Source organism: Panulirus ornatus, chromosome 35 (assembly GCF_036320965.1).
Source record: "Panulirus ornatus isolate Po-2019 chromosome 35, ASM3632096v1, whole genome shotgun sequence".
In the NCBI taxonomy this organism is placed as follows: Eukaryota; Metazoa; Arthropoda; class Malacostraca; order Decapoda; family Palinuridae; genus Panulirus; species Panulirus ornatus.
In genome coordinates, this window is record NC_092258.1 from 7091315 (window position 1) to 7109630 (window position 18316).

The 18316-nt window shown below is 40.5% G+C and overlaps 1 protein-coding gene across 9 annotated transcripts in view; it reads right to left on the reverse strand.

The window, feature by feature from the left end:
- upSET (SET domain-containing protein upSET) overlaps positions 1 to 18316 on the reverse strand; it is a 145333-nt gene that overhangs the window by 47946 nt on the left and 79071 nt on the right. For 7 of the 9 annotated variants that reach the window (XM_071682981.1, XM_071682980.1, XM_071682977.1 and 4 more), the window contains 4 exons: positions 16298 to 16828; positions 14885 to 15079; positions 9422 to 9726; positions 9048 to 9193 (listed from right to left, as the gene is read on the reverse strand). In XM_071682981.1, the coding sequence (XP_071539082.1) occupies positions 9048 to 9193; positions 9422 to 9726; positions 14885 to 15079; positions 16298 to 16828 (1177 nt within the window). The remainder of the gene's footprint in view (positions 1 to 9047; positions 9194 to 9421; positions 9727 to 14884; positions 15080 to 16297; positions 16829 to 18316) is intronic. The other 2 variants (XM_071682976.1, XM_071682979.1) reach the window with 1 other exon arrangement.

Here is an 18316-nt window from a genome sequence, read left to right on the forward strand (position 1 = left end):
CCCCCATTAGTTGCCTTCAACAACACACGGAGAATATGTGGGAAGTATACTTTCTCCCTTACCCCCTGGGAAATCCTGAACCAGGGCATGTGAAGCATCTGGGTTAAACCATGGAAAGGTCTGTGGGACCTACATGTGGATAGGCAGCTGTGGCTTCAGTGCATTACACTTGACAGCTAGAGACACAGTGTGAACGAATGTGGCCTTTTTTGTCTGTCTTCCTGGTGCTACCTCGCTGAAGCATGCACATGGGTGGCAGGGTGTGTATGTTTAGTGACACTATTTCCTGTGTGGTGGGGTAGCGACAGGAATGGATGAAGGCAAGCAAGTATGAATATGTACATGTGTATACATGTTTATGTCTCTGTGTGTATGTATTTGTATGTTGATATGTATATACTGTATATGTGCGTGTATGGGCATTCAAGTATATATATGCATATATGAGTGGATGGGCCATTCTTTGTCTGCTTCCTGGTAAAGTATGTTAAAGAAGAAAGCTGAGAGTAAATGTGAATAAGAGCAAGGTTATTAGGTTCAGTAGGGTTGAGGGACAAGTTAATTGGGAGGCAAGTTTGAATGGAGAAAAACTGGAGGAAGTGAAGTGTTTTAGATATCTGGGAGTGGATTTAGTAGCAGATGGAATCATGGAAGCGGAAAGCGTTATCTCGGAGCAAAAATGGGTAAGTTTGAAGGAATAGTGGTTCCAACAATGTTATATGGTTGCGAGGCATGGGCTATAGATAAGGTGGTGCGGAGGAGGGTGGATGTGTTGGAAATGAAGTGCTTGAAGAAAATATGTAGTGTGAGGTGGTTTGATTAAGTAATGAAAGGGTAAGAGATGTGTGGTAATAAAAGGGCGTAGTTGACAGAGCAGAAGAGGGTGTATTGAAATGGTCTGGTCACATGGAGAGAATGAGTGAGGAAAAATTGACAAAGAGGATATATGTGTCAGAGGTGGAGGGAATGAGGAAAAGTGGGAGACCAAATTGGAGGTGGATAGGATGGAGTGAAGAAGATTTTGAGTGATTGGGGCCTGAACATACAGAAGGGTGAAAGGCGTGCAAGGAATAGAGTGAATTGGAACGATGTGGTATACCGGGGTCGATGTGCCGTTAATGGATTGAACTAGGGCATGTGAAGTGTCTAGGGTAAACCATGGAAAGTTTTGTGGGGCCTGGATGTGAAAAGGGAGCTGTAGTTTTGGTGCATTACACATGACAGCTAAAGACTGAGTGTGAATGAATGTGGCCTTTGTTGTCTTTTCCTAGTGCTACCTCATGGGTGCAATGGAGGTGCCATTTCATGTGTGGCAGGGTGGTGACAGGAATGGATGAACGCAGCAAGTATGAATATATACATGTGTATATATGTCTGTGTATGTATATGTATGTTGAAATGTATAGGTATGTATATGTGCGGGTGTGGGAGTTTATGTATATACACGTGTATGTGGGTGGATTGGGCCATTCTTTCATCTGTTTCCTTGCGCTATCTCGCTAATGTGGGAGACAGCGACTAAGTATAATAAATAAAATAAATAATAACAATAAATCTATATATGGTAAGAGAGAAGTGTGGAAATAAATAGAGTCTGGTTGAGAAAGCAGAAGAGGGTGTGTTGAAATGGTTTGGATATGTGGAGAGAATGAGTGAGGAAAGATTGAAAAAGAGGATATATGTGTCAGCAGTAGAGGGAACAAGGAGAAGCAGGAGACCAAATTGGAGGTGGAAGGATGGAGTGAAAATGATTTTGAGCGATCACGGCTTGAACATATAGGAGGATGAGAGGCGTGCAAGGAATAGAGTGAATCAGAACAATGTGGTATACCAGGGTCAACGTAATGTCAATGGACTGAACCAGGGCATGTGAAGTGTCTAGGGTAAACCATGGAAAGTTCTGTGGGGCCTGGATGTGGAAAGGGAGCTGTGGTTTCGGTGCATTATTACATGACAGCTAGAGACTGAGTGTGAACGAATGGGGCCTTTGTCTTTTCCTAGCGCTACCTTGCACACATGAGGGGGGAGGGGGTTGTTATTCCATGAGTGGTGAGGTGGCGATGGGAATGAATAAAGGCAGACAGTATGAATTATGTACATGCGTATATATGTATATGTCTGTGTGTGTATATATATGTATACATTGAGATGTACAGGTATGTATATATGCGTGTGTGGACGTGTATGTATATACATGTGTATGTGGGTGGGTTGGGCTTTTTCCAAGAATTTCTCACATACATTCTTCAAAGCAAACACTGATCTACACATCCTCAACCACTTCTGAAACCACACTGCTCTTCCCCAATCTGATGCTCTGTACATGCCTTCACCCTCTCAATCATTACCCTCCCATATAATTTACCAGGAATACTCAACAAACTTACACCTCTGTAATTTGAGCACTCACTTTTATCCCCTTTGCCTTTGTACTATGGCACTATGCAAGCATTCTGCCAATCCTCAGGCACCTCACCATGAGTCATACATACATTAAATAACATTACCAACCAGTCAACAATACAGTCACCCCCTTTTTTGAATAAATTCCACTGCAATACTATCCAAACCCGCTGCCTATATATTCATTTATATTATTTTATTTATCTATTTTGCTTTGTCGCTGTCTCCCGCATTAGCGAGGTAGCGCAAGGAAATAGACGAAAGAAAGGCCCAACCCACCCACATACACGTGTATATACATACACGTCCACATACAGCACATATACATATACACCCATGTACATAATTCATACTGTCTGCCTTTATTCATTCCCATCACCACCTCGCCACACATGGAATAACAAAACCCACCCCCTCATGTGTGTGAGGTAGCGCTAGGAAAACACAACAAAGGCCCCATTCGTTCACACTCAGTCTCTAGCTGTCATGCAATAATGCACCGAAACCACATCTCCCTTTCCACATCCAGGCCCCACAGAACTTTCCATGGTTTACCCCAGACACTTCACATGCCCTAGTTCAATCCACTGACAGCACATCGACTCCGGTATACCACATCGTTCCAATTCACTCTATTCCTTGCACGCCTTTCACCCTCCTGCATGTTCAGGCCCCGATCACTCAAAATCTTTTTCACTCCATCTTTCCACCTCCAATTTGGTCTCCCACTTCTCCTCGTTCCCTCCACCTCTGACACATATATCCTCTTTGTCAATCTTTCCTCACTCATTCTCTCCCTCTCTCCATATGACCAAACCATTTCAAAACACCCTCTTCTGCTCTCTCAACCACACTCTTTTTACTTCCACACATCTCTCTTACCTTACTATTACTTACTCGATCAAACCACCTCACACCACATATTGTCCTTAAACATCTCATTTCCAGCACATCCACCCTCCTGCGCACAACTCTATCCATAGCCCACGCCTCGCAACCATACAACATTGTTGGAACCACTATTCCTTCAAACATACCCATTTTTGCTTTCCGACATAATGTTCTCAACTTCCACACATTCTTCAAGGCTCCCAGAATTTTCGCCCCCTCCCCCACCCTATGATTCACTTCCGCTTCCATGGTTCCATCTGCTGCCAAATCCACTCCCACATATCTAAAACACTTTACTTCCTCCAGTTTTTCTCCATTCAAACTTACCTCCCAATTTACTTGACCCTCAACCCTACTGTACCTAATAACCTTACTCTTATTCACATTTACTCTCAACTTTCTTCTTTCACACACTTTATCAAACTCAGTCACTAGCTTCTGCAGTTTCTCACATGAATCAGCCACCAGCGCTGTATCATCAGTAAACTACTGACTCACTTCCCAAGCTCTCTCATCCACAACAGACTGCATACTTGCCCCTCTTTCCAACACTCTTGCATTCACCTCCCTAACAACCCCATCCATAAACAAATTAAACAACCATGGAGACATCACACACCCCTGCCGCAAACCTACATTCACTGAGAACCAATCACTTTCCTCTCTTCCTACACGTACACATGCCTTACATCCTCGATAAAAACTTTTCACTGCTTCTAACAACTTGCCTCCCACACCATATATTCTTAATACCTTCCACAGAGCATCTCTATCAACTCTATCATATGCCTCTATCATATGAAGAGTGAATGTTGGGGTGAAGAGGGTGGTGAGAGTAAGTGAGCTTGGGAAGGAGACTTGTGTGAGGAAGTACCAGGAGAGACTGAGTACAGAATGGAAAAAGGTGAGAACAATGGAAGTAAGGGGAGTGGGGGAGGAATGGGATGTATTTAGGGAATCAGTGATGGATTGCGCAAAAGATGCTTGTGGCATGAGAAGAGTGGGAGGTGGGTTGATTAGAAAGGGTAGTGAGTGGTGGGATGAAGAAGTAAGAGTATTAGTGAAAGAGAAGAGAGAGGCATTTGGACGATTTTTGCAGGGAAAAAATGAAATTGAGTGGGAGATGTATAAAAGAAAGAGACAGGAGGTCAAGAGAAAGGTGCAAGAGGTGAAAAAAAGGGCAAATGAGAGTTGGGGTGAGAGAGTATCATTAAATTTTAGGGAGAATAAAAAGATGTTCGGGAAGGAGGTAAATAAAGTGCGTAAGACAAGGGAGCAAATGGGAACTTCAGTGAAGGGCGCAAATGGGGAGGTGATAACAAGTAGTGGTGATGTGAGGAGATGGAGTGAGTATTTTGAAGGTTTGTTGAATGTGTTTGATGATAGAGTGGCAGATATAGGGTGTTTTGGTCGAGGTGGTGTTCAAAGTGAGAGGGTTAGGGAAAATGATTTGGTAAACAGAGAGGAGGTAGTAAAAGCTTTGCGGAAGATGAAAGCCGGCAAGGCAGAAGGTTTGGATGGTATTGCAGTGGAATTTATTGAAAAAGGGGGTGACTGTATTGTTGACTGGTTGGTAAGGTTATTTAATGTATGTATGACTCATGGTGAGGTGCCTGAGGATTGGCGGAATGCGTGCATAGTGCCATTGTACAAAGGCAAAGGGGATAAGAGTGAGTGCTCAAATTACAGAGGTATAAGTTTGTTGAGTATTCCTGGTAAATTATATGGGAGGATATTGATTGAGAGGGTGAAGGCATGTACAGAGCATCAGATTGGGGAAGAGCAGTGTGGTTTCAGAAGTGGTAGAGGATGTGTGGATCAGGTGTTTGCTTTGAAGAATGTATGTGAGAAATACTTAGAAAAGCAAATGGATTTGTATGTAGCATTTATGGACCTGGATATATATATATATATATATATATATATATATATATATATATATATATATATATATATGAAGAATGTATGTGAGAAATACTTAGAAAAGCAAATGGATTTGTATGTAGCATTTATGGATCTGGAGAAGGCATATGATAGAGTTGATAGAGATGCTCTGTGGAAGGTATTAAGAATATATGGTGTGGGAGGCAAGTTGTTAGAAGCAGTGAAAAGTTTTTATCGAGGATGTAAGGCATGTGTACGTGTAGGAAGAGAGGAAAGTGATTGGTTCTCAGTGAATGTAGGTTTGCGGCAGGGGTGTGTGATGTCTCCATGGTTGTTTAATTTGTTTATGGATGGGGTTGTTAGGGAGGTGAATGCAAGAGTCTTGGAAAGAGGGGCAAGGATGAAGTCTGTTGAGTATGAGAGAGCTTGGGAAGTGAGTCAGTTGTTGTTCGCTGATGATACAGCGCTGGTGGCTGATTCATATGAGAAACTGCAGAAGCTGGTGACTGAGTTTGGTAAAGTTTGTGAAAGAAGAAAGTTAAGAGTAAATGTGAATAAGAGCAAGGTTAATAGGTACAGTAGGGTTGAGGGTCAAGTCAATTGGGAGGTGAGTTTGAATGGAGAAAAACTGGAGGAAGTTAAGTGTTTTAGATATCTGGGAGTGGATCTGGCAGCAGATGGAAACATGGAAGCGGAAGTGGATCATAGGGTGGGGGAGGGGGCGAAAATTCTGGGAGCCTTGAAGAATGTGTGGAAGTCGAGAACATTATCTCGGAAAGCAAAAATGGGTATGTTTGAAGGAATAGTGGTTCCAACAATGTTGTATGGTTGCGAAGCGTGGACTATGGATAGAGTTGTGCGCAGGAGGATGGATGTGCTGGAAATGAGATGTTTGAGGACAATGTGTGGTGTGAGGTGGTTTGATCGAGTAAGTAACGTAAGGGTAAGAGAGATGTGTGGAAATAAAAAGAGTGTGGTTGAGAGAGCAGAAGAGGGTGTTTTGAAATGGTTTGGTCACATGGAGAGAATGAGTGAGGAAAGATTGACCAAGAGGATATACGTGTCGGAGGTGGAGGGAACGAGGAGAAGAGGGAGACCAAATTGGAGGTGGAAAGATGGAGTGAAAAAGATTTTGTGTGATCGGGGCCTGAACATGCAGGAGGGTGAAAGGAGGGCAAGGAATAGAGTGAACTGGAGCGATGTGGTATACCGGGGTTGACGTGCTGTCAGTGGATTGAATCAAGGCATGTGAAGCGTCTGGGGTAAACCATGGAAAGCTGTGTAGGTATGTATGTTTGTGTGTGTGGACGTATGTATATACATGTGTATGGGGGTGGGTTGGGCCATTTCTTTTGTCTGTTTCCTTGCGCTACCTCGCAAACGTGGGAGACAGCGGCAAAAAAAAAAAAAAAAAAAAAAAAAAAAAAAAAAATACATATTCCCTCAAAGGCCCAGTCCTCTGTTCTTAACGCTACCTCGCTATCGCGGGAAATAGCGAATAGTATGAAAAAATATATATATATTTCCTTGCGCTACCTCGCAAACGCGGGAGACAGCGACAATAAAAAAAAAAAAAAAAAAAAATATATATATATATATATATATATATATATATATATATATATTTTTTTTTTTTATCACATATAGAGTGAATTGGAATGATGTGGTATACCGGGGTGGACATGCTGTCAATGGATTGAACCAGGGCATGTCAAGCGTCTGGGGTAAAACATGGAAAGTTTTGTGGGGCCTGGATGTGGAAAGGGAGCTGTGGTTTCAGTGCATTATACAGGACAGATAGAGACTGAGTGTAAACGAATGTGGCCTTTGTTGTCTTTTCCTAGCGCTTCCTTGTGCATATGCGGGGGAGGGAGTTGTTATTTCACGTGTGACGGGGTGGCAACGGGAATGAATAAGAGCAGACAGTATGAATTACGTACATACTGTAAGTATACATATATGTATACATTGAGCGGGGGGCTGGAAATCCTCCCCTCTCGTTTTTAATTTTCCAAAAGAAGGAACAGAGAAGGGGCCAAGTGAGGATATTCCCTCAAAGGCTCAGTCTTCTGTTCTTAACACTACCTCGCTAATGCGGGAAATGGCGAATGGTATGAAAAAAAAATACATTGAGATGTGTAGGAATGTATATGTGCATGTGTGGACGTGTATGTATATAAATGTGTATATGGGTGGGTTGGGCCATTCTTTCGTCTGTTTCCTTGCGCTACCTCGCTAACGCGGGAGACAGCGACAAAGTATAATAAATAAACAAAATAAAATATATATATACACACAATGCAATGATGTCACCGTGCTTCTGCTCAAGGTTACACTGTGAGCAAAACTTCAACTTTGGCGAGGCTGAATTACTGGAAACACAATATTGTCAAAAAACTTCTCACTCCAAAGGAGCCTACATTTCCCTGCTATGGAAAAAACCCAGCCTTACACTGCAGGAGCCTTTAGAAACATCCTTGGTAACAACAGGACTTTTTCAGAAAAATTGATCTCGAAGTAATTATCTATAAATACATAAATTTATAAATAAATAAAAGATAAATAAATATACCATGCAGTGATCATATAAGAAAAAACATGTCAGGGCATTTACAGATTCTTAAAATGAATGAATATAGAGGTGGCTGAAAGATTCTAATACAATCAACATACTGTACTGTACTTGGTGTCCTTCAAAATTTTATCAACACATTTAAAAAAGAATATCTAGGGGAACACACTTATACCATGAAATTCTTGAAGTTATAGATGATTGTAGGAGCACACTTATAAAACTACCTCATAAGGTAGGACAATCTGCAAAGAGCAACTAGGACAGTTCCTATATTCAATTCTTACTTTCAAGACAGCAAACAATTATTACAACTTGTTTAATGTTTACATATATTACTGAATCATATTTCAAAATCATTTTAATCTCTTTCAACAAAATTCAAAATAATGCCATTTAAACTTTCATTTTTTTGCAAAGTTAACTTGATATTGCTCAATCAAGTCTAACCCCTAGTAGCTCATCTGCAGTTTGTTTATTATTTCAAAGATTGCATTATAGCTCACTGATCTATCTATGATCTGTGGTAAAGAGGAGTATTGTTCTTTCAAAGTAATGTCGCAATTTACTTTAAATCAAATGAAATCTATTAACCTGAGCAAATAAAGATAGTAATAACAATGTAGCAAACAGCTTGGTTCAAGAATTAACAGTGTATGCTCTGAAATTAATACAGAATTCAAACTTTAAGTGCCAACTTGAAAGTCAAAGTGTTACCCACTACGTGGATGGCATCCTCTTGGACAAAATGGGTTAGATAGTCTGGGGCCTTGTTGTGACAGTAAAACTCAATGTGAGACTAGATCTTACGTACACCACATTAATTAACATCAGCAAACTCAGTCCTGCTCAAGGATCAAACCTGGATCCTCAAGTTGTAGCTGCAGCAAAATGATTACACTCTGATGTCCCATCTTGGTAAATCTTGTTTAATGTTATTATTTCATAAATACTATCTCAAGATATATTACATAACAAGTGATCTCTTTATTGAAAACAATTGGCTGCTTCCATCTTTAGCTTGTAATCTTTAATTACATGTAACTATATCATAGGTAAAACTTTAAAGAACAAGATGCCTAAAAATTTTTTATTAAAGCTGATGTTCACACATACTACAGAAACAATGAAAATGTCACCATTAGTGATCTGATCAATAGTAAAATAAAGCAGTTATCACTTCAAAAAACTTGTATCATATGAAGGTCCAAGCCCAAAATTTTGCAGGTACTCGAGGTTCATTAGAAATATAAATCATAAGGAAGTTGATGCTCTACAATAATGTCTGCCATCATACCTCCTCAATCATTTTATCCTCCTCCAAACTGGTGGAGTGGACGGGGGTGGAGGGTGGTGTGGATGACAATTCCGAAGACATTGATTCTCGAGCCAGTCTTCTCTTCTTCAAAGGGGTGATGTAGTCTCCACCACCAGTAGGAGAATCTGTTAACAGGATACCAATATATTTCTCAAAAGTGCAAGACCAAAGATTGCTAAAAGTGGAAGTATCAAAATTAATGTATTTCATAAAGTGGTTCATATTTCTATATTCTACACAGCAGAGGAAAAAGAACATCCTTATACCTACAAAACCATTCTACTACTGTCAGATGATTAATATTCAGCAGTCTTTTATACAACCATTTTCTTCAATAACATTTAAAAACCCACCTGGTCTACTATTTGGACTGGGGCAGAGGCCATTCAACTGAGGTGACTCAGTCTCTTCACTAATGGCCTGTCTCAACCACCTTTTCTTAGCTGAGCCACCTGACATATCTAAGTTGAGGAAACCTCCCTGAATCACTCCTTGATTCATTGACGATCTTCTTAGGGGAGTGGCTGGTGATCTCATGTAGCATGTTGGTACTCCAGCGGGAAGTTCTGCTACACCATTCAGGTTCCCACCCGGATGTACTGGATCAACATTCTCATTTAACCATTCATTCATTAATGCTTTCTTGGTTTTGGGAAACCTGAAACAAAAATTGAGTGTACTTGATATAATCATATATATATTATTATTATCATTTTGCTTTGTCACTGTCTCCCGCGCCTGTGAGGTAGCGCAAGGAAACAGACGAAAGAAATGGCCCAACCCACCCCCACACACACACACACGTCCACACACGCAAACATACACACCCACACATCTCAACGTACACACATATATACACACATATACACACATGCACACAATTCACACTGTCTGCCCCTCCTCACCCCCATCGCCACCCCGCCACCCCGCCACACACGGAATAACATCCCCCTCCCCCCTCATGTGCACGAGGCAGCGCCAGGAAAAGACAACAAAGGACCCATTCGCTCACACTCAATCTCCAGCTGTCATGCAATAATGCCCGAAACCACATACAGGCCCCACACAACTTTCCATGGTTTACCCCAGATGCTTCACATGCCCTGATTCAATCCATTGACAGCACATCGACCCTGGTATACCACATCAATCCAATTCACTCTATTCCTTGCACACCTTTCACACTCCTGCATGTTCAGGCCCCAATCACTCAAAATCTTTTTCACTCCATCTTTCCACCTCCAATTTGGTCTCCCACTTCTCCTCGTTCCCTCCACCTCCGACACATACATCCTCTTGGTCAATCTTTCCTCACTTATTCTCTCCATGTGCCCAAACCATTTCAAAACACCCTCTTCTGCTCTCTCAACCACACTCTTTTTATTTCCACACATCTCTCTTACCCTTGCATTACTTACTCGATCAAACCACCTCACACCACACATTGTCCTCAAACATCTCATTTCCAGTACATCCACCCTCCTGTGCACAACTCTATCCATAGCCCACATCTCACAACCATACAACATTGTTGGAACCACTATTCCTTCAAACATACCCATTTTTGCTTTCCGAGATAATGTTCTCGACTTCCACACATTCTTCAAGGCTCCCAGGATTTTCGCCCCCTCCCCCACCCTATGATTTACTTCCGCTTCCATGGTTCCATCCGCTGCCAGATCCACTCCCACATATCTAAAACGCTTAACTTCCTCCAGTTTTTCTCCATTCAAACTTACCTCCCAATTGACTTGACCCTCAACCCTACTGTACCTAATAACCTTGCTCTTATTCACATTTACTCTTAACTTTCTTCCTTTCACACACTTTACCAAACTCAGTCACCAGCTTCAGCAGTTTCTCACATGAATCAGCCACCAGCGCTGTATCATCAGCGAACAACAACTGACTCACTTCCCAAGCTCTCTCATCCACAACAGACTGCATACTTGCCCCTCTTTCCAAACTCTTGCATTCACCTCCCTAACAACCCCATCCATAAACAACTTAAACAACCATGGAGACATCACACACCCCTGCCGCAAACCTACATTCACTGAGAACCAATCACTTTCCTCTCTTCCTTCACGTACACATGCCTTACATCCTCGATAAAAACTTTTCACTGCTTCTAACAACTTGCCTCCCACACCATATATTCTTAGTACCTCCCACAGAGCATCTCTATCAACTCTATCATATGCCTTCTTCATATATATACATATATATACTGCTATTCTTATTTTCATACAACTTTCCAAATTATCTATCATTAACTTTACAAATGCAAGAAAGAATATAAAGAAAGCAGGATGATTACACTTGTTTCAAAAAGAAAAGGAAAGGGATTCTGAGTGAGTATATGAGTGAGAGTTAAAGGCCTTTCCTTTCTTTACTTATACTCTCTCTTGTATGTATCTATATCTCTGAAGCCTGTTCCCTCCCGGAACTCCCACAAAAGGGTGGCCACAACAGAATTTCCACTGTCTACGCTGTCTCTCACTATACATCCACTGCAGATAGACAACGAGACATTCTCATACTCCTGGCAATTTTTCTGATAAGGATGTTTCCAACTGGCTTAAACTGTCCATATCACTTCCATGAATCATTATTTACACTTCTTTAATTCTACTACTTTTTATCTAACATACTTACTCAGGAATACATCTTCCTTCAGTATGGTCTAACTTCTAAATATGAGCAAGCAAAAACCAGCTTCAAATTATAACAAAAAGGATAAGAAATCTAAATATTTCAGGAATATTCAGCATACACCAATATGCTGTACTGAAGCAGTAAAAGTAACTATACATGATAAAGTGTTTGTAATTACCTACATGTGCTGTATAGGTAGGAAGTATTACACTAGTTGGACATCTCTCGGACATTCTCTACTAATATACAACTATATAAATTTCTGTAAGCTGTCTGCATTTACCACATCTTCAATCATATTCCTTTGATCATCCATCACATTTACAATATAAAAGTGCATAATGATTTTTCAACAAGATTCTTCCATAATTTCATGTTACTTCCTCTTATTAATCTACCCCTACACTTCTTGATGAACTGATCACTGTCTACTTCATTAATCTGTTTCAAAGGTTGTAATAACATTATCCTTCACTTCTCTCGCTTCCACAATCACTTAAGCCTCAAGCCTTTCCTTATAACTCAGCTCTCTTAATTTTGACACTACCTTTGCCATCCTCCTAAAGACCTTCTCCTTTACTTCTTCGTGCTTCTTTACACGTGATGACCAAACCTGAGAAGCACATTCTAGTTTTGGCCTCATACAGGACATGAGCACTGGTGACAAATTTGGGATCATGTTAACTACCAAGTCCTTCTCCTGAGGTCCTGCTAGATAATAATCATATTGAGGCCTTTCATTTGTCACATCCTCATTACTTCACATTTGCTTGGGTTGAATTTCATACACCATGTATCATAACAACTTTGGAGTCTGTTTAGGTAAACTTGCAAGTTGATGCAATCCTCACTTTTCACAAACCTCATAACCTTTGCATCATCTGCAATCACATTCAGGTAGAAGTCCATACCTTCAGGTATGTCATTTACATGGATCATGAGGACTGATGGTCCTAGAAGAGGACCCCCAGAAGAGGACCCTCTGGCACTATGCTGGTCATTTTAACTAAATGGATAAGGCTACTCTGATGTGCATTCTCTGTTCCCTTCTACTGAGACAATCTATCCATTGAAGGAGTTTCCCCCCTTATTCCTGGCTAGTGATTCAGATTCCTAATCAGCTTCCCATGCAGTAGTGTCAAATACTTTCTGGCAATCCAAATACAAACAATTCACCTAGCTTTCCCTTTAGTCTTAGACAAATCTCATACATTCGTGGAAATTGAAGAGGTTTGTTAGACATGACCTCCTTTCCCAAAAACCATGATGTCTCTCAGTTAGGTAATCTTTATAAATTTCATATATGCATGGGATAGAGTGAATTGGAACAATATGGTATACAGAGGTCGATGTGCTGTCAATGGACTGAAGCATGGCATGTGCAGTGTTCGGGATAAACCACAGAAAAGGCCTGGTTGAAGGTAGGGAGCTGTGGTTTAGGTGAGGTACACATGACAGTTAAAGAATGTATGTGAGTGGCCATGGCCATTCTTTGTTTGTTCCTGGCACTACCATATTTACATGGGAAATAGCAACTAAGAATGAAAAAAAAAATCATACTTTATTGCTGTTTTCTGCATTAGTGAGGTAGCAACAAAAATAGATGAAGAAAGGCCACATCTCCTCATATCCATAGATTTCTTCTGTAATGCATTGAAATCATATCTCCCTAACCACAACCAGGCCAAACACACCTTTTCATGGTTTACCCTGTTGCTTCATGTGCCCTGGCTCAGTCCGTGGACAGCATATCCTTTTCATCTTCATACTTGACTGTCATTTCCCACATTAGCAAGGAAGCGCCAAGAACATACAAAGAAAGGCCACATCTGCTTTTTTTGTCTGTTCCTGGCACACACAACAAAGGATAAAAATAGTGTTCAAGCATGGAATGAATTTGTTTATGGACAGGGTGGTGTGGGAAGTGCAAGAATCTTAGAAAAAGGGGCAAGCATGCAGGCTTAGGGGATTGAGAGGGCTTGGAAAGTGAGTCTGTTATTGTTTGCAGATGATATGGCACTGGTGACTGATTCAAGTGAGAAACCACAGGAGTAGGAGACAGCCTGGAAGTGTGTGTAAAAGGAGGAATCTGAGAGTTAATATGAATAAAAGCAAGATTATTAGGAGCAGGGTTGAGGAACATGTCACTTGAGGTGTGAGTCTGAATGGAGATAATTTGGAGGAAATGAAATGTCTTTGAATGGAGAAAACTTGGAGGAAATGAAATGCTTTAGATGCCTGGAAGTTCACACGGCAGCAAATGGAACCATGGAAGATAAAGTAGTCAGGGTGGGTGAGGGGGCAACGGTTCTGGGAGTGCTGAAGAATGTGTGGGAAGGAGAGAATGTTATCTGGTTGGGCAAAAATGGGTATGTTTGAAGGTATAATCCCAACAATATTATATGGATGCAAGGCATGGGAAATAGATAAGGCTGTGCAGAGGAGTGATGTGTTGGAAATGAAATGTTTGAGGACAATATATCATGTGAGGTGGTCTGATCAAATAAGTAATGAAAGGGTAACAGAGAGGTGTAATAAAAAGTGTGGTTGTGAGAGATGAGTGAAGAGAGATTGACAAAAGAGGGTATATGTGTCAGAACTGGAGGGAAAAAGCAGAGAAGGAGAACAAAATGGAGATGGAAGGATGGAGAGAAAAAGATTTTGAGCAATGGACCTGAACATGCAAGAGGGTGAAAGGTGTGCATGGGATAGAGTGAAGTGCAACAATGTGGTATACTGGGGTGGAGGTGCAGTCAGTGGACTGGACAAGTGCATGTGAAGTGTCCCGGGTAAACAACGGAAAGGTCTGTGGGAACTGGTTATGGACAGGGAGCTGTGGATTTGGTGCATTACACATAGCTCGAGAATGGATATGAATGGATGCAGCCTTTCTCCATCGGTTCCTGGCAATACATCACTAAGATGTGCTAATAATCTGCCATCAACTAAAAGGGTTCTAAGGGTACATAACATGAAAATTTACATAAACTAATCCATCTAAACAGGTTTCTGGGACTAGTTTATTTCAAAACCTGGCACCAATCTTATTTCGTTACAAAGTTTTCTTTAAAGTTTAAGCCAAATTACATGCACAGCATGAATGATAAATGTTACCAAAATACTTGAATATGAAGTGTAATTTCAAGATTGTTACCAACCTGAATCCCATGGCATTTGAGTTCCCTTGCGGTGGTGAACTGATATTGAGTGCGATACCTTCAATGGAGCCCCCTACAGGAGACATTAATCCTACTGAGGCACAGCTACTCTCATCTCCAGTCAGATCTGAGGCAGTGGAATCTACACGATGATTACTACGCTTCTGTGGACTACCCTTTCCTCTTCCTTTTTTCCTGTTGAAAAAAAAAAAAAAAAAAGAGAAAAATAAAACTATGAAAGGAAAAGAGCTGTCACACTTTTCAAAAGTTATCAATTCAGTTATTAAGTACACTAAAACCTCAATCCAATGGAATTCTCAGGCAAAAGATGCTGTCTGCCAACCACGAAAATGCAATCCAAAGCTATACGATACAAGATCACATAAATTTTATCATAAAGCACATTTAACATATTAACTGACCATGAAGTGCAAGCAGATTATGAACATTTTCCCACATTTAGTGAAATCATAATGAGAAGATAATACCATAATACACTGAGACTTCTTTTAACGTGGCCTAGTATAACAGATTTTCATTTACCAGACAAGAAAAATATTCATTGTTTATATAACAGTTTAGCAAGCATTATGGACATGGGTCAGTCACTTGGATCAGCTTCCTGTACCATTAAATTTTTCCCACAAAAGGAATAAGTTGCTGAAGATGATGGAGAGCAAGCCAAGAGGGCGTAGGTGCACTGTCAGAGTGCAGCTAACACTGCAAGCTCCAACAAACTTGTGAACATCGGTAAAATTTAGTTAAATACTGTATTCATATCAACATCCTCAATCTTATCTATAAAACAACAAAACAGCACCTGCAGGGCCATCACTTTCACCAAAGGAAGCTGTCCTATGGCATTTACTACTGTAAAAACTGACCTTGTTAGGGATCCATCTCCATGGGCACCATGTCATAACAACCCCTTTTAACGGATTATTTGCTTAACAAACATTCCTCAAGACCACATCTTGTATGTTACAAGAGGTCTCTAACAATGACTCAACTAAAGCTCAACTCCTTCAAACCTGTTGCTGTTCCTCCTTCAGCACAATCCTCTACTAGTCTGGTTAAGAAGCTATTGGAGCATTAGTGCTCCTCACCAAAAACCCTCTACTATTAAAAAGCAACACCTATCAAACAAACCGGTTAGTAAAGATGCTTCAAATTACATCATTTACAATATTTTACAATGTCCATTATACATTAGTATATTCTGTGACCATAAGTTATGGTCATTACTGTACTGTGTATATCATAATAAACCACTTGGATTTAATGGCATAAACAAACACCCCTTGCCCCCTAAATGTACGTTAAATTGAGGTTATACTGTGCTGAAAATTATATAATCACAGCATTCATTATTTACTCATTATTTGTGAGCCTTTAATTCTCATTCATACTCACCCTTTACGTCTACAACGCTCAGCACTGGGCATATTTCTGACACTCTCATCAGCACTACTGGTTTTCTCCCAGTCATCTTCTTCTCCATCACGTTTCTTATCCTTATCCTTTGGGTCTTTGCTTTTATCTTCCTCTTTTTTTTTCTCTATCTCTTGTCTTCGTTGTGCAGCTTTTTCCATTCGTTCAAAAGCTTTCATGTATGCAGCTATTTTACGTTCCTCACGTGTCATTTTCTGCTGTTGCTGTTTGTCAACAACTTTAGGCATTTCAGGAGTAGTTGTAGCTGTTGGTGGTGTACTGAGGGTTGAATCCTTTCCACTGTCCTCTGGAGAACTAGATGTAGACACACTAGGAGACTTGGTGGGAGACTTGCCACATCCAGATGCCCGTCGTTGCTTGATAGGTGTTACTGGAGTACTATTTACACATGGTGTGATGACAGTATCACTATTACGACTTTCTGTAGAGGTGGTTCTTTTACTGGTTCGGAGCTGCAACTGTAATTGCTGTTTTTTAAGGGTTTTCTTGCTGCTGAAAACAGAAACAAAAAACAAAGACATTACATACAAACAACAATTATAAATTTGGCCTATGATCACAAAAGCAAAGTCCGAGTAAAATTTCTTTTCAATAGTACTAATCATGAAAAAATTCCTAAAGAGCTTGTATTTCACATGTACTTAAACCCCTTAATGCATCTATATGGATACCTATAAAAGCTGTGCAATGCCTCTAGGTTTGCATCTCTAATTGAAGGCTGCACACTTAGCCTTGGTGGTGGCTGAGTTGGCAGTGCATGATAACTTCCCAGAAAGTCAACCTCCTGCTATACCAATGAACGCACATTTTCGAGAGCTTTCTATAAATGAAACAGATTGGCTTTCAGCCAGATTTAGAGAACCATGAGGGTGATCCTCCTGAATTACTTCACACTGATGATCTGTCTTCAGGCCATGTGGAGAGTACTTTTATTGACAAATGAGTTTCAGCACTAAGAGCTGACCAAGATAGGGAAGGAGCAGGTTTTCTAGTAAAAGTGGAGGTAGTATTGCCAGTGCCTGCCTGACCCTGAGAACAATGCATCTACCTGGCATGGCTGGAAACTTTGCAAACTTACATACTTTTGATGTTAAGAAAAAATTATCAATGAATCACAATGAAAATTAGGAAAAATTTATTATAATTATTTCATCTGTTCTTGTTCAAAAAATCCAAAGTTAGTGAGGTAGTGGTTTTGAGGTAGTGCATCAAAACCAAAGCCCCTAATCCACAACCGCTCTGGTCATACCAGAACACACACCTCCCTTCCTGTCTTTTTGTAGCAAGGTGCATGAGCACATATAATCATCCAACTCAAGTAATCCACTTTCACTTTACCCACATCAGTCTGGGGCTCACTTCTTAAACTCACATGTTTCACAATTCCTCCTTCAGCAAAAGTGCTACCCCTTCCTTAGTCCTCGCCCTCACACTAACCTCTAACTTTAACCATAAGATACTACCAAACCATTCTTCCCTCTTACCCTTGAGCTTTATTTCACTCAAAGTTAGAGCATCCTTAGTAATCATGAGCTAGACATCCTTATAAATAATAAGTAACCAGTTTCAGGTGGTGGTAAAATAAACAATAAACTTTACAAAATTTTATAGTTTTGTTGTAAAAAAAAATTTTTCAATAAATCACACATAAAAAAAAAAGAAATATCACATTCTCAGTGTATGTATATTTTTTTCATACTATTTGCCATTTCCCGCGTTAGCTAGGTAGCATTTAGAACAGAGGACTGAACCTTTGAGGGAATATCCTCACTAAGCTCCCTTTTCTGTTCCTTCTTTTGTAAGATTAAAAATGAGAGGGGAGGATTTCCAGCCCCCCACTCCCTCCCTTTTTAGTCGCCTTCTACAACACACAGGGAATACATGGCAAGTATTCTTTCTCCCCTATCCTCAGGGTTAATATAGGTGCAGCTGCAATTCATCTGACATGCCTTTTTCCTGCGCTTCTTAGCATAATGTGAT